This window comes from Homarus americanus, unplaced genomic scaffold, assembly GCF_018991925.1.
Source record: "Homarus americanus isolate GMGI-L3 unplaced genomic scaffold, GMGI_Hamer_2.0 scaffold33468, whole genome shotgun sequence".
Taxonomy (NCBI): Eukaryota; Metazoa; Arthropoda; class Malacostraca; order Decapoda; family Nephropidae; genus Homarus; species Homarus americanus.
Window position 1 is genome coordinate 7,250,657 of NW_024714177.1, and position 13,732 is coordinate 7,264,388.

A 13,732-nucleotide genomic window follows, 5' to 3' on the forward strand; every position below is an offset into this window, starting at 1 on the left:
ATACTAGTAATAAAATCAGCCTGGCCTAGAAATGAAACCAATGTACAGGTATATCAATGTAAATATTAAAATGTAAATACAGTAAGTAAATATGAATATTAAAAGTACAGTACAGTGTACAGGTATTATAATAATTATATAATTTAAAATATATTAATATATTAGTTAATACACTGACTGGCACTTGTCAACTCCAGTAAGTTGAGAATTATCGAACAAATTGATAATTATATATATATTTTGGCAGGAACATGCGGTACATGAAACCATAAATATCCTTATTTTGTTTACGGTATTAACAATATATACAGTATTGTACGTGTACAGTGGTGTTTGTGTAAATAAATACAACTCCATGTGAGATGCATCGTATGGACTCGGGAAAATTTTTCCCAGTAAAGAGTGAAAAATTTCACAGTCTTCACTGTAACACACAGCTCCATTCACACCGATATTACATGTATATAGATTTTTTGTTTTTTAAATATATTTAGTTAACCAAACCTTTAGATAAACTAATCAGGATTATTTGGGTAAAAAAATGGTGTGTCTCAGTTCATTAGAACTGATTTGATTGACTTCAGTATATCAACATTACTTTTTTTTCTTAAAAATATGGAGTCCCATCATTATGGCATGTCAAGAATTTATTCAGGATCATTATGATATCAAATTCATCCCTCTAACACAATTAGAACAGATGCTGTGAGTAAAAGTACAGTTCACTTTTTCACTTTGGTATTGGAGGTGGTGGAGTTAGTAAGGGTGTCAAACCTTGAGAGTAAAACTGACCACGCAGTCGGTTTCCCTCCCCAAGGGTCACCTCCCACCCACTGTGTCTCACCACCTCTCTCACTCATTCTGTTATGACTGTTGTTCATGATACAATATTGTACAGTACATTATTTATTTGCTATTCATTGAAAAGTAAAGCGACATTACTAAATATACAATATTGTATGCAGTGCTGTATTCGGAAAACATTTTTGGGTGTTCGAGTCGTCTCATTATCCAGAAATCTCTCATCCCCGGAAGAGCTCTGCATCAATTACTCTAGCTAATGGGGATATCACTTGTACTATATTTTGATGAATACAAGCCACAATCCCCCCCCCCACCACCAAAAAAAAAAGGGGGGTGGGGGCAAAAGTAGGGGTGTGGCTTGCTATCAGACAAAAATTTTAGTAATACAGGGTACCTCAAAAATGCCTATACATGCACAGTATACTGTATATCACTATAATTCCTTGTGTGCTCTAATACCACCTCTAACCAGTCCCCACCACCATTACTTCCCCACCTTAAGTCAAAATTACCATTAGTGCCACAATTACTATCATCACTGCATGTCATCTACTTTAAAAGTTTGTTTAAAAAAATGAAGTTCAGTGAACCATATTTACTGTAAAGCCCTCAAAGTAGTAATAAAGCACTAAATTATTTACCGATATTAAGTTTGATGCTAATCAGAAAAAGTTTAAAAATATCCCAATAAAGAAGCATATATGGTGCAGTTATTGAATGTCTAATAAATACAGTACAGTACTTGTACAGACATTCACAGTACTGTAGTTATAAGTAAATTCTATAAGCTTGTTAAATGAAAAATTAACAGCAAAGTTTATTATCATTATTTATGTGCTACTGGTGATAAATTAGTACTGTTTAATTTTTTTTTAATTTCCTCACACTGTACAGTACAGTATACCGATTTAAATCAGTGAATGAAATGTTGTAGTCTGCACCTAAACCATTGATCTTTTCAACAGGAAGCTATGACTACACGGACTATGACAGGTGCCCCATATACAGCAAGAAAGATGTCAAGTGTGAGAACAAAGTGGATCTAATTATGGTATATGGCCACGAGGGTGGAATATACGAGATGGATAAGCAGCGGCAGTACATCTCGTAAGTAAATGGGCATGAAGGCTCAACAGCCTATGAGTACAAGGTGTAGGCCACGACAAATGAGTCGGTTCTAATATTAAAAGTGTCTTTTTTCTTTTTTGCACTTTTGAGTGTAATTAAACTACTGTTTTGTATACAATACAGAAGTTCGTTTGGCAATTATAGAGTTAAAATTAACATATACTGTATCTCTTTTGTATGTGGCTCCTGCAGGCTCCTGGGAACAATGCTTAGTGTGAGTGTGGACAGATCACGTCTGGGTGTACTGGATGGTAAAAGTGCTCAGTGGAAGTTCCCATTGACCAACTTCAGTAATGTAGCAGACTGGGGTAGTAACTACACTGTAGATGATATTGGTAAGTATTGTGGGATATGTACTGGTCTTTTATTGGACAATTCTACTACAGTTAGGGGTGAACAACATTCTGTGCTATATCAAGAACTCGAAGAAGACTTTGTCGTCTTGATCCTGTAAATGTATATGAGCATGCAACAGACTTTATTTGTAGAATCATAAATACATGTTTTGCAGAGGGCAAATTTGTGCGATCTAAGAAACAGGCTTTATTGCGTCCACTTTTTTAAGGAAACCTGGTCTTGATACTGAAAATATGTAAAATTATTGTCCAGTCTCCAATCTCTCTTTCTTATCAAAGATCATAGAGCCTGCTTAGCTAGATCAGTTACTTCCTCTGTTAGAGAGTTATGGAGTGATCCATCTTGTCCAGTCAGCCTATAGGAAGCATCATTCAACTGAAACTACCTTATGTAAAATTCATAATGATCTGGTAATAAAGTCTTGCACAGGAAAGTCCTCCCTTCTGGTCTTGCTGAAACTCTCTGCAGCTTTTGACACCGTGGATTATCATCTGTTGCTTCAGGATCTTTGGTCGTTTGGTGTCCGTGAGAATGCACTCTCACTGCTGTAGTCTTATTTGTCAGAGCCCCATTAATGTGTGATGGTTGGTGGAACCATTTCAGACCAGGTCCCTTTGCAGTTTGGAGTCTCACAGGGATCAGTTATAGGACCACTTCTGTTTACAGTACAGGCAGTCCCCGACTTACAACGGGGTTAGGGACCCAGATCCAGTTCGTAAGTCGAAAATGCGAAAATAACACATAGAAATCTAAAATGGGTGTCTCTTTTTCTTCTCAGCACTACAAAACTCACTTTTAAGCTTGCCAGCCATTTTAAAGGGAATTACAAACGAAAATTTTGTCAGTACACAGCGCAATCACTAACGTCGGGACTCGAAAATACGTAATTTGAAAAATTTTTGGTAGGACTGCAGCGGTCGCATGTCCAGGTGGTCGCAAGTCAAGTAGGTCATAAGTCGAGGAGTACCTGTATATACCAGTAGCCTTGCATCTCTGCTAGATGCTCTTGGTGTTGCCTACCATTTCTATGCTGCTGATACACAACTTCATGTAAAAATATAAAATGTTGAGAATATTGAGGATACAATGAAATCCTTGATGTCTTATATGAAGATTTGGATGGCTAGGAGAAAACTTAAGCTGAATGATGGCAAAACCGAGATTATTGTCATCCAAGGAAATAGGAGGGGAGACGGCACAGATGATTTTGGCTCTTCAAACTTTGGAGCTGGGTGACACTCACCCCACAAGGGGTCACAGCTCGAGATTGAAGAAGCCACAGGTCCAGAAAACTGAGGGCAAATTTTTTCGGAGTGAGAGTTGTGAACTCTTGGAACAATCTGCCAGAAAGTGTTGTGACGGCAGCGAGTGTGAGCTCTTTCAAGACCAGACTTGACCAACACTGGAGCAAGTTCAGGTACATTCAGGAGCCGGTGCATGCCCAATACTTGCCAACAGTGCGTAACAGAGACGTGACCAATCACCCAAGCGGCTAATGAGCCGATCAGTGGTGAAGAGGATATAAGTAAAAAAAAGTAAAGTAAAGAAGAAAGTTTAAACAGGGTTGCCAGGCTTATTTTTGCTTTCCCACAGAGGACTCCCACTACCCAATTCTTGTTCGAATGATATTGGCTTCCAATTAAAGCCAGGATAGAGTTCAAACTCTGTCTAATGACTTTTAAGACACTAATGTTTGGTAAGCCTTAGTATTTGGCCTACTTACTAATTCCACTGACTGCTCATTCTGAAATGATTTTGTGTAGTAGTGATGATCCTTCATGCCTTGAGGAGCCTAGAGCAGTACGGGATTTTTCCTTTTCTGCCTGATCCAGTTCCTATACAGCAACCAGATTGTAAAATCAGTTGCTTGCATCCATGAAGCAGTTGACTTCTGTGTAGGCCTTTAAAAAGCAACTTAAAACCTTTCTTTATTTTAAAAGTTTATTATCCTGTACAGGGTACAGTGATGGATAAATATAGGGTTTAGGAAGTATTCAAATTTAAGGGTATTTGAATGATAGAGGTGGAACTGTCACTTTTTGTGATCTTTTAGTCCAATATTAATTTTTATTTTCAAGTCTTTGACTTTGTACTGTTTTGAGTGCTAGTGAATTCTTTAGAAGAACCAGCACTTTTGAGAAACATAAGACCAGCTAATATTATTATTACCTGTACTATACAGTACTGTATTTTGGTGGTGATGTCTCAATTATGGCATCCCAACCCATTGAATTATACATAGTTTCAAGGATCCTTTATATAAAATTCCAAAACTAAACCGATCCAAAAACCTAAAGTTTTTGAATGGACATTACTGTATGTGAATATGAAGGCAGGTTTTGTGTGATCAAGTGAGCAGCATGAGCCAAATCCCCTGTTTAAAGTCATACCTTTAACAAAGACTGCAACATAACACTAAAGCTGCAATAAGTTCCATTAGCATAAATAAATGCAGAGCTGTTGGTTTGACCATTGTCCCAACTCATCTTAACTTGTGACACACAAAGTTTTGTGTTCATGATACTCAATGCTAAGTTTCCAGCTTCATTATTAAAAAAATACCCCAAAAATCATTTTTCCTGAGAAAATTTCCTGAAGTACCCAGTACAGTATACTGTTTAAACACACATAAATCAGCAATGACTGTACAGTACATATGTAGCAAGAAACAATGGTGTTAGTGAGTGAGAGAATTTCATTGGCAAATTTGACTCAATGTTTTTTCCACAGGTCTGTAACAGTAGATCAAACCAAATATTATTAAAACCTTAATTACTGGGTACAGTACTGAATAATTCCTCAGCAAAATTCTGTTTTCTGTATAAATATCATAAAAACAAGAGGTCGGAAGTGGTGATCTACTGGATAAGTAAAAAAAAAAAAAAAAAAATATATATATATATATATATATATATATATATATATATATATATATATATATATATATATATATATATATATATATATATATATATATATATATATATATATATATATATATATATATATATATATATATATTGCATTTGTCAGATTTGAGGTCTGGATCCAGGCCTGTATAGGTCAGCCTAGGCTTAGGCTATTGCAATATAAATAAGCATAGGCATCCCAAAATACCTGAAAACCAAAATGCAATCAGCCCCAAAATTTTTGGATGAAAGATTGCCAACCTGTAATATTTACTTAATATTTATTTGAAGAGGTGCAGCAGCTGAGTGGAGACAGCACTTGCTTCCTGTCCAACGGGTTGTTAGTTTGCACCAAGGACCCCCAATTTACCTAACCTTAAAGATGGAGAAGTGAAGGTACCCCCTTGTGTACCATGAGGCCTATTATACTACAGTACTGTACTCACTTTCAATACTCTACTTACTTAATATTTGATTTTCAGAGAGTTAATGATATGATTTAAAATTTAATTGGCAAAGAGTACAGTATAATATATTCTTCTGATTTTCTTGCTGCTTACAGGAAAAAGAATATTATAGGTTATTTTTATACATGGCATATAAATTCTTATCCTCAGTCATGGTGAACAATACATTGTTAGTTTATATAAAATGCCATTAACAATTATATGGTATCTGAACATATTCCAGGCAGCTATGGGTCAGGCTCAGATATGATGGCTGTGTTGAAAGAGTTGACTGCCTACTACACCAACTTCTACACTAAACTCCATAGTGATGGCAAGAATGCCTCGGCTCACTCACAGGTCAGTCAGTTATATGACCCACTCACAGGCCAGTAACAGTTATATGACCCACTCACATGTTAGTAATAGTTATATGACCCACTCACAGGTCAGTAACAGTTATATGACCCATTCACAGGTCAGTAACAGTTATATGACCCACTCACAGGTCAGTAACAGTTATATGACCTTTCTCTCCCTAATCATTTGAGCAAGAAACTGTGAAGGAAGCAAAAGAAGTCTCAAATATGGTGAGCTAATCATTAACATTCTTTTAACTTTATATAGTTTCCTAAACACCTAACCTTCCATACCTATTTGGATTCAGTCTATACGTAGATCATAATGGTAAGGCTGGCTATTCTTATAATGAAAGTGAGGCATAGTTCACATAAGATTATGAAATATGAGTATTATTAACTTTGATCTATACAGTATAGTAGTTCATGAGACTTTATCTAACTGAACAATAAATTTTCAACATAGCATTTCTAATTTCACTCACTGCTCAGGACTTCAATAAAATGGAATACAATACTGCTCTCACATTTTGTGGATGATATATCCCAACTCTGTTCAGTCCTCCCTAACAAAATCTAATCTAGATATATAACTGCACTTTGTTTCTAATGCTGTTCTCCATTAAGTCAAATGTTCAGTATCTTTAAATTGCCTTTTCACTCATTCAAGCCAGAACAAAGAGAGAAGACTCTCTCTCTCTCTCTCATTAGCAGCACATCCATTCACATAAACCATATAATACTATTCTCTCCTGTTATTCACACTACTGCTTCCTGGATCTCTCTGTTTCCATTCTACAGCAATCTGCCCTTCACCCCATTGGTATTCTCATTTCCCTTTTACCATCAGACTTACACACGCTTTTTTACCATTTCTCTCAATATTTTCACAACTGCTTAGGAAACCCCAGTCAGCTCCCTCCAATACTTCTTTCAGTTCCACATTTAAATTTTCTTGTGTCTCTTATTCTCATTTCATTCATCCAACATATTACTCCCAACCATTTCATATCTGTCACTTCTAATGTGTTTCTTCCTCTTGCATCCAGAGTCATTTGCTTCACACCCATTTAGTAATGCTGAATCAGCATTTCCCCTATTATCACTTCTCCCAAATCAGACATTTTTTGCACAGCTCTTCCTAGAACATTGACATCGTTCATCTTGTATTTCAATCTTCTCTCTACCAACACATAATCTAATGATCTTTCTATTTTCTCATTTGTCACAGCTACATGTACTGTACTACTATATACAAATGAATTTCCTTTTTTAACCATATATTCTCCCCACTAACCTTTTTCTTCCAAATTTATCATTTTTTATCAATTACCAACTTACTATAGTGCATTTTTTCCCAGCTGAGAAGAGATGCCCCGCCCCCTCCTCAAGAGTTACAGCTGATTGGCTGTTGCAAATTTCTCCGATTTCTACCTGAAGTAATGATGTACAGTGGTCCCTCAATTAACTAGCACAATTGGTTCCACAGAGTCGTTTGTTAACCAAAAATTTTGTTAACTGAATCTATTATTTCAATGGGATATTGGGTAATTGGTTCCAACTCACAGAAAAAGTACAAAGTAAAGCCAAAAAATGCATAAAATCAGAAACACTCCTAAAAATCCCCTATATTCCCCTTAAATCATTTAGAAATACATCATTACTTCAGGACGAAATCGGACAGATTTGCAACAGCCAATCAGCTGTAATTCTTGAGGAGGGGGCGGGACATCTCTTCTCAGCTGGGAAAAAATGCACTAAAGCCATTCAGGCAGTTGGTCTGTTGTTGTATGACCTTCATTGTTCAGGATTATTACAAGAGGAAACTGAAGTATCCAGAGAAATGCTTGGTAGGGTTATACTGTTTTCTCATCCAACCCAGGACAAAATGGTGAGAGGCATGTGCATTACTGCTGTACCACCAACACCAACAGCACACTTATATAGTTAGTCTCTCCCCATTCCCATTCATTTTTGGCATTTCACAATTAGGTACAGTAATTAAAATCCTATCCATTTCCCTATCACCAACTCTCTTTTCATCCTCATTACATCCACACACCCATCTTGTTTTTTCTCATTTCTTTTAGATGAAATCATTACAAAAGATGGATCAACAATCCCACTCCTTCAGAGATAATTTGCCATAGATGGGCAATTTGCTAACTTTGTCCCTCCACTTATATGATATAATTGTTTATTGACAGGTGGTGCTGTGGAATGTACCGGGTAGTATACCAGATCCCGATACTTTCCTGGATCTGCTGTCTCAATTTAGGCAACGTTTCCCAGGTATGGTCGTCAAATGTATAGAGAACTGTACTGTACGTATATATATATATATATATAGAGAGAATTAAAAAAAAAATTAAACATTTATAAAAAGTTCATGTATTTGGCAGATGTATATTTCCTGTTGGTTGGCAAGAGCAAGAACAGCTTCATTGATATGCTGGTGGACCCAAGTACTGACTTCTTCACCAACAATGTACAAGAAATAGAAGTATTTGCTGCAACATTAGCTAAACGGATTTGTAAAAGTAAGAAGTACTTTTGTATCAAACTATGCAATGTGTAAACACAAAACTCTAATTTTGAGATTATTACCATTTTCAATAGTTTCACATCCCCCCTCACGAGATACTGTACAGTAATGAATTTTCACTTTGTATCGTCAGTTTATGATAATGATTGCCTCAACATTGTTCTTACAGTGTTTTAGGTACAATAGTCTTATTGACTATAACATTCTTTTTTTCATTATTACAGTTCCTTCTGTATTTGTGTATCCTGCATGTGATACCTACAATTCAAACTTCAGCAACTATCAAGAGGCAACCCATGTATACACCGGTTATGTGTCTCCCAATTTCACAACATACATTAAGATTGCCCCACAAAACTTCCGCTTCTCAGGCTCCCTCAAGTTAAAGGTCAGTGGCATCACATTCATAACTGTATTCTGACCAGTAGTTTAATAGAGGGGATGAGTAGTAAGGAAGTGGTCAAGGTGACAAATAGGAAAATATATTAAATTAGCTTCAATAACTAGGTGTGGACTAACTTGACAAGGGCATGTGAAAAGAATGGATATAGCAATAATAACAGAGTACATTATGTATTTTATGAAAATTTGTGGAAATTAATATGACATTGGCCAAAGATAATGCAAAATGATGTTTAAAATATGGTTACTACTACACCAAGTATGATGGAAAGTAAGTATGCCATGGCTTATCTTATGTACAGTCAGAAGCAGTATTTCCTACACCCCCTACCCCCAGCAGCCAGAGCCATGACAAGTGAAGGCCTTTTTTTTTTTTACCGGATTAGCCCACCAGGGCACAGGTCAATGACCTACATCATGGCCTGGAGGGCAAAATAATAATAATAATAATAATAATAATAATAATAATAATAATAATATAATTAATAAAAAATACAAAAAAAAATATTAAATAAAAATGATATGATATAATAATATAATATAGTGTAATAAAAAAAGACCATAAATAAATACAAAAAATAAAAAAGATATTAATAGTGAGAAACAATATACAGGTATGTATGTTCTGTTGTCAAAGTAAGAGAAACAATTGAGACCCTGCAATTGTGTGTAAATGAGGCAGAAAGTTAGATCAGCAACCTGGGACTTGGTCAAAATTTTTGTGATGCCATATGGCAGCAGGATCTACTAATATCTTCCCAGGCGGTAGTACCTCCCTATTTGATAGCGATCGGACAAACCTTCCTCTCTTACCCTTTCCTGTCTAAACGTTGCTGGGTAATTTTGGAACTACATTACTGTATTGTGGCTGGCGATGTTGCATTATGTCAATATCGGCCTTCACTGGCTGTGGCTCCAGGTACTGGGAGGGGAGGGGGGTTAGCAATTATTGCTTCTGATTACAGTATATACCGGTAAGTAAATTTCTTCACATACACTGGCTGCCTAGTGTTCAGTATCTGAAAAATCGCGTTAAGTGAAACCGCGTTAAGCGGGGTACAACTGTATGTATGTGTGTGTGTGTGTGTGTGTGTGTGTATATATATATATATATATATATATATATATATATATATATATATATATATATATATATATATATATATATATATATATATATATATATATATATATATATATATATATATATATATATATATATATATACTATATATATATATATATATATATATATATATATATATATATATATATATATATATATATATATATATATATATATATACACAGTATTTTCCTCCATTTTCTATTTTGGTACTCAGTAGATTAAGGTCCAGAGCTCCTCATATTTTTTGTTTCTTTTGTTACAGATGGCTATGTTCTTTGTTGAATAAAACCGAGAAATATGAAACTAGGTTTTACTTCAACAGCTGAAAACAAATTGCCAAAATGACAAAACATTATATAATTTATATAACTATGCAGTATTTCAGTTTATTTGGGGGTTTATCTTCAAAATACCTCTAACATAAAAGTAAATTTGTCTCATCATAAGTTCATAACTAACAGATATTATGTAAGTTGTGTATCACTTACTGCCCAGTAACATCTACTTTCTGCTGGTAAATGGATAGATGATAATTTCAAGTGCTACATTAGATATTCAATATTAGATTTTATTATCATTTAATGTTATTTCATTATACTGTACAGTATTACCCCGCTTTACATGGTTTCACTTTCCATGATTTCTCATTTACGCGGTACCTTGCCAGAACCAGACTTCACTTTCACTTTATTTAGCTCATAAAATTCATACAAATTACCGGCCAGAATATAATTTACATTGCTGGAATTCTTACAATATGATGATCATTTTGAATATAAACATCATAAGTTTTGCGTACGACATACAAGAATTTTAGATCTTAAAAGTAATAATTTTGGTTTTACACAAAGCAAATATTTTTATCCTTTTGTGCAGAATATATGAAGTTTACATTCAAAATATTCCCTGACCTGCAAAAGGAATCAGAAATGTCAATTATATTATCCTAACTTTAGTCTGAGGTATTATTTATTACTAAACGTTAAAATCTAAGAGTTTTCACCCAAACATTAATCAGAGAGGTAGGAGCTAGTGGGCTGGGAAGAGGGGGGGGGGGATTTGAGTCCATTATTTGAATGGACATTAACCTGGCAACTGTATTTCTCTTAAATATTAATTGTGTGAGCATACCATCATAAAATTTAGATGTTATTTTTACAACAACATAGGTATTGTGTCGGAAAAAGTGGAGTTTGGGGGTCGGGCCAGTCTCTATTGGAATTAATCCCATATGTTCTGTTGTTCATTTTACGCGGTTTTCACTTTCCGCGGTACCCTGTGGGTTCAATTGACCGCGTAAATCGGGGTACTACTGTACATTGGATTTTCCAAAGCTTAAATTCTATTTTTTTTTCTTTTTTCAAATACAGGTTAGTAATGCTGATGTCTCAGTCTGCAGCAGTAGGGAGAGCATGACTGTAGACACTACTGCCAGTGACTATGCATGTGTTACTGGAGGCACTGATATGGAGTGGACGGAACTGTGTGGACGCTATCTGGTGGATTGCGCCCCGATTTTCTTGTCTGTGACAGGCCAAACAGCTCTCGGAACTTATTGTCAAGGTAAATTGGTCTGTGGCCATAAAAGTAATTCATATACATTACTGTATGTGTGTAATGCTCTTATATATATATATATATATATATATATATATATATATATATATATATATATATATATATATATATATATATATATATATATATATATATATATATATATATATATATATATATATATATTAAAGATGCATTAGAAATAGGGGAATGGTCTTTCAGGAATCAGAAATGTGCATGAATGGGAGAACAATGTGCAAAGATTTTTTTTATTTAAGGACATACTGTTGACCTATGTGAAATGAATGGGGTAAGCCAGATTTGGGACCTTGTGGAAGAACCAAGGGCAGTACTATAGCACAGAACATCATTTACAACAGAAGAACGAATGAATGACAACGAATGAAGGGAAATTATATGTGTGTGTACAGGTATTTACTCATTTCTGGCCACCCTGCACTATTTGTTGCTCCAAACTGAAGATTCAGTCATGCCAATTTTTATCAATCCAAGTTTTTGAAACGATACCACAACTTATTAGTACAGTACAGTAGTATAGGTACATATTGTATGTCACCATTACTATATTAAAAAAAAATACTCTAACTATAATAATGTCACAGCTTTTAGAGTTAACAAGAGCTCTTCACTAATAAGTTATTATGTTTCCCTCAGATCAGGAATGCGAGTACCCAAACCAGATAAAGTTTGAGATACATCACGAAGGCATGACTTGTGGGGCATGGTATGCCACATCATCCCTACTACTGATGGCGTTTGTATGCATCGTGCACCTCCTTTGTACCTAATTCCTGAAGAAGTACCTTAAGTTTTTATCTTCCCCTCCTGCCCTTTCATTCAGTTTCAAATCATCTAGAAATTTTTGGTACCCAACTTCCCTTTTATAATTACCTGAAAAACCTTTAAATCTTTTAACGGCTGTAATATAACCCACATAAAACAGACTGGGTACTTAAACAAGTGTAATTGTAAACACTGCATGCTATAATTTCCAAAATTTTAATTGAGTGATTCTTGCCCCACCTTTCAATTTTCCCCCAAAAATTTGGAGAGGTAACATTGCCACAGTGGAAATTAAACTTCTTAAAACAATATTCCATCCTTGTCAATCTTTGTAATTTCTTTTACATATCATTCCATAACACTTTCACCAGTCTGTCAAGATAATAACTTTATTAAATAATTTACTGGTATTTAAGTACAATCTTCAACTAATTGAAAGAACATAGCTATGCTGTACAGTACTGTACAGTATATGTGAATTCATTTAAGTTCCTACTAAGTTAATACCTGCAATGTTAACTAATTGGACAGCTTGTGTGAATATTTAAACTAATTAATGTATTTATTTTTAAAAGTTTGGATGTCTGTCTTGAGATTTCATTATACAGTAAGTGAAAACATTACCATTTAATGAAAACAAAGGCTGCTTAAATATCATAAGATAAAAGGGTTGTTGATATTTTAGTGTACAAGGTAATTCCAATTAAGCTGTTGTAGGCTAAATGTTTTGTATGTGATTGCTGTACAGTCCCCTTCACTAGGGCGTTTACAGGGGCTCGTCATATAAACATTCCACAAATCATTAGCTTTGATAAATTTGTTTTAATATTGCTTTAATTTGATTCCATATGTTTACTATTGCAAGTTTCATTCTGTCGACTATAAACAAACACAATACTGCCACGCTGCACAAAATCTGACGAGCCGCTGTAAATGCACTGGTGAAGGAGTCTGTACCTTTTATTGTATGAACAATAATAATGATAGCGAGAGACTAGGGTTTTGATGTTCAAGCTTGTAAGCGTCCAGGTTTTATACAATTATCAATAAAAATGTCATTAACACCATATTCATTATGCCTCTAGCTTGGAGAACTTAACTTAGAAAATAAGAGCAAGTAGCTCTTGCCATTGGATACCATTGGCCTAAAGGGTGTTGTAGTGTTGATGTTACAGCAGTAGTACACATGCCTCTCACCATTGCGTCCTGGGTTCAATCAACATATCAGATAAGAGAATGGTGTTATTCTGTGTAACCTTAACAAATATCGCATGTTTTCACTGGGTACTCCA

The 13,732-nt window shown here is 34.9% G+C and overlaps 1 protein-coding gene across 8 annotated transcripts in view; it reads left to right on the top strand.

Annotated features, from left to right (window-relative positions):
• Positions 1 to 13,502, top strand: part of LOC121877623 — a 74,420-nt gene extending 60,918 nt beyond the window's left edge. For 7 of the 8 annotated variants that reach the window (XM_042383439.1, XM_042383475.1, XM_042383451.1 and 4 more), the window contains 8 exons: positions 1,770 to 1,911; positions 2,125 to 2,267; positions 5,889 to 6,004; positions 8,211 to 8,295; positions 8,406 to 8,543; positions 8,773 to 8,936; positions 11,450 to 11,642; positions 12,312 to 13,502. In XM_042383439.1, the coding sequence (XP_042239373.1) occupies positions 1,770 to 1,911; positions 2,125 to 2,267; positions 5,889 to 6,004; positions 8,211 to 8,295; positions 8,406 to 8,543; positions 8,773 to 8,936; positions 11,450 to 11,642; positions 12,312 to 12,445 (1,115 nt within the window). In that variant the 3' untranslated portion in view covers positions 12,446 to 13,502. The remainder of the gene's footprint in view (positions 1 to 1,769; positions 1,912 to 2,124; positions 2,268 to 5,888; positions 6,005 to 8,210; positions 8,296 to 8,405; positions 8,544 to 8,772; positions 8,937 to 11,449; positions 11,643 to 12,311) is intronic. The other variant, XM_042383444.1, reaches the window with a different exon arrangement.
• Positions 13,503 to 13,732: the final 230 nt, after the last annotated feature.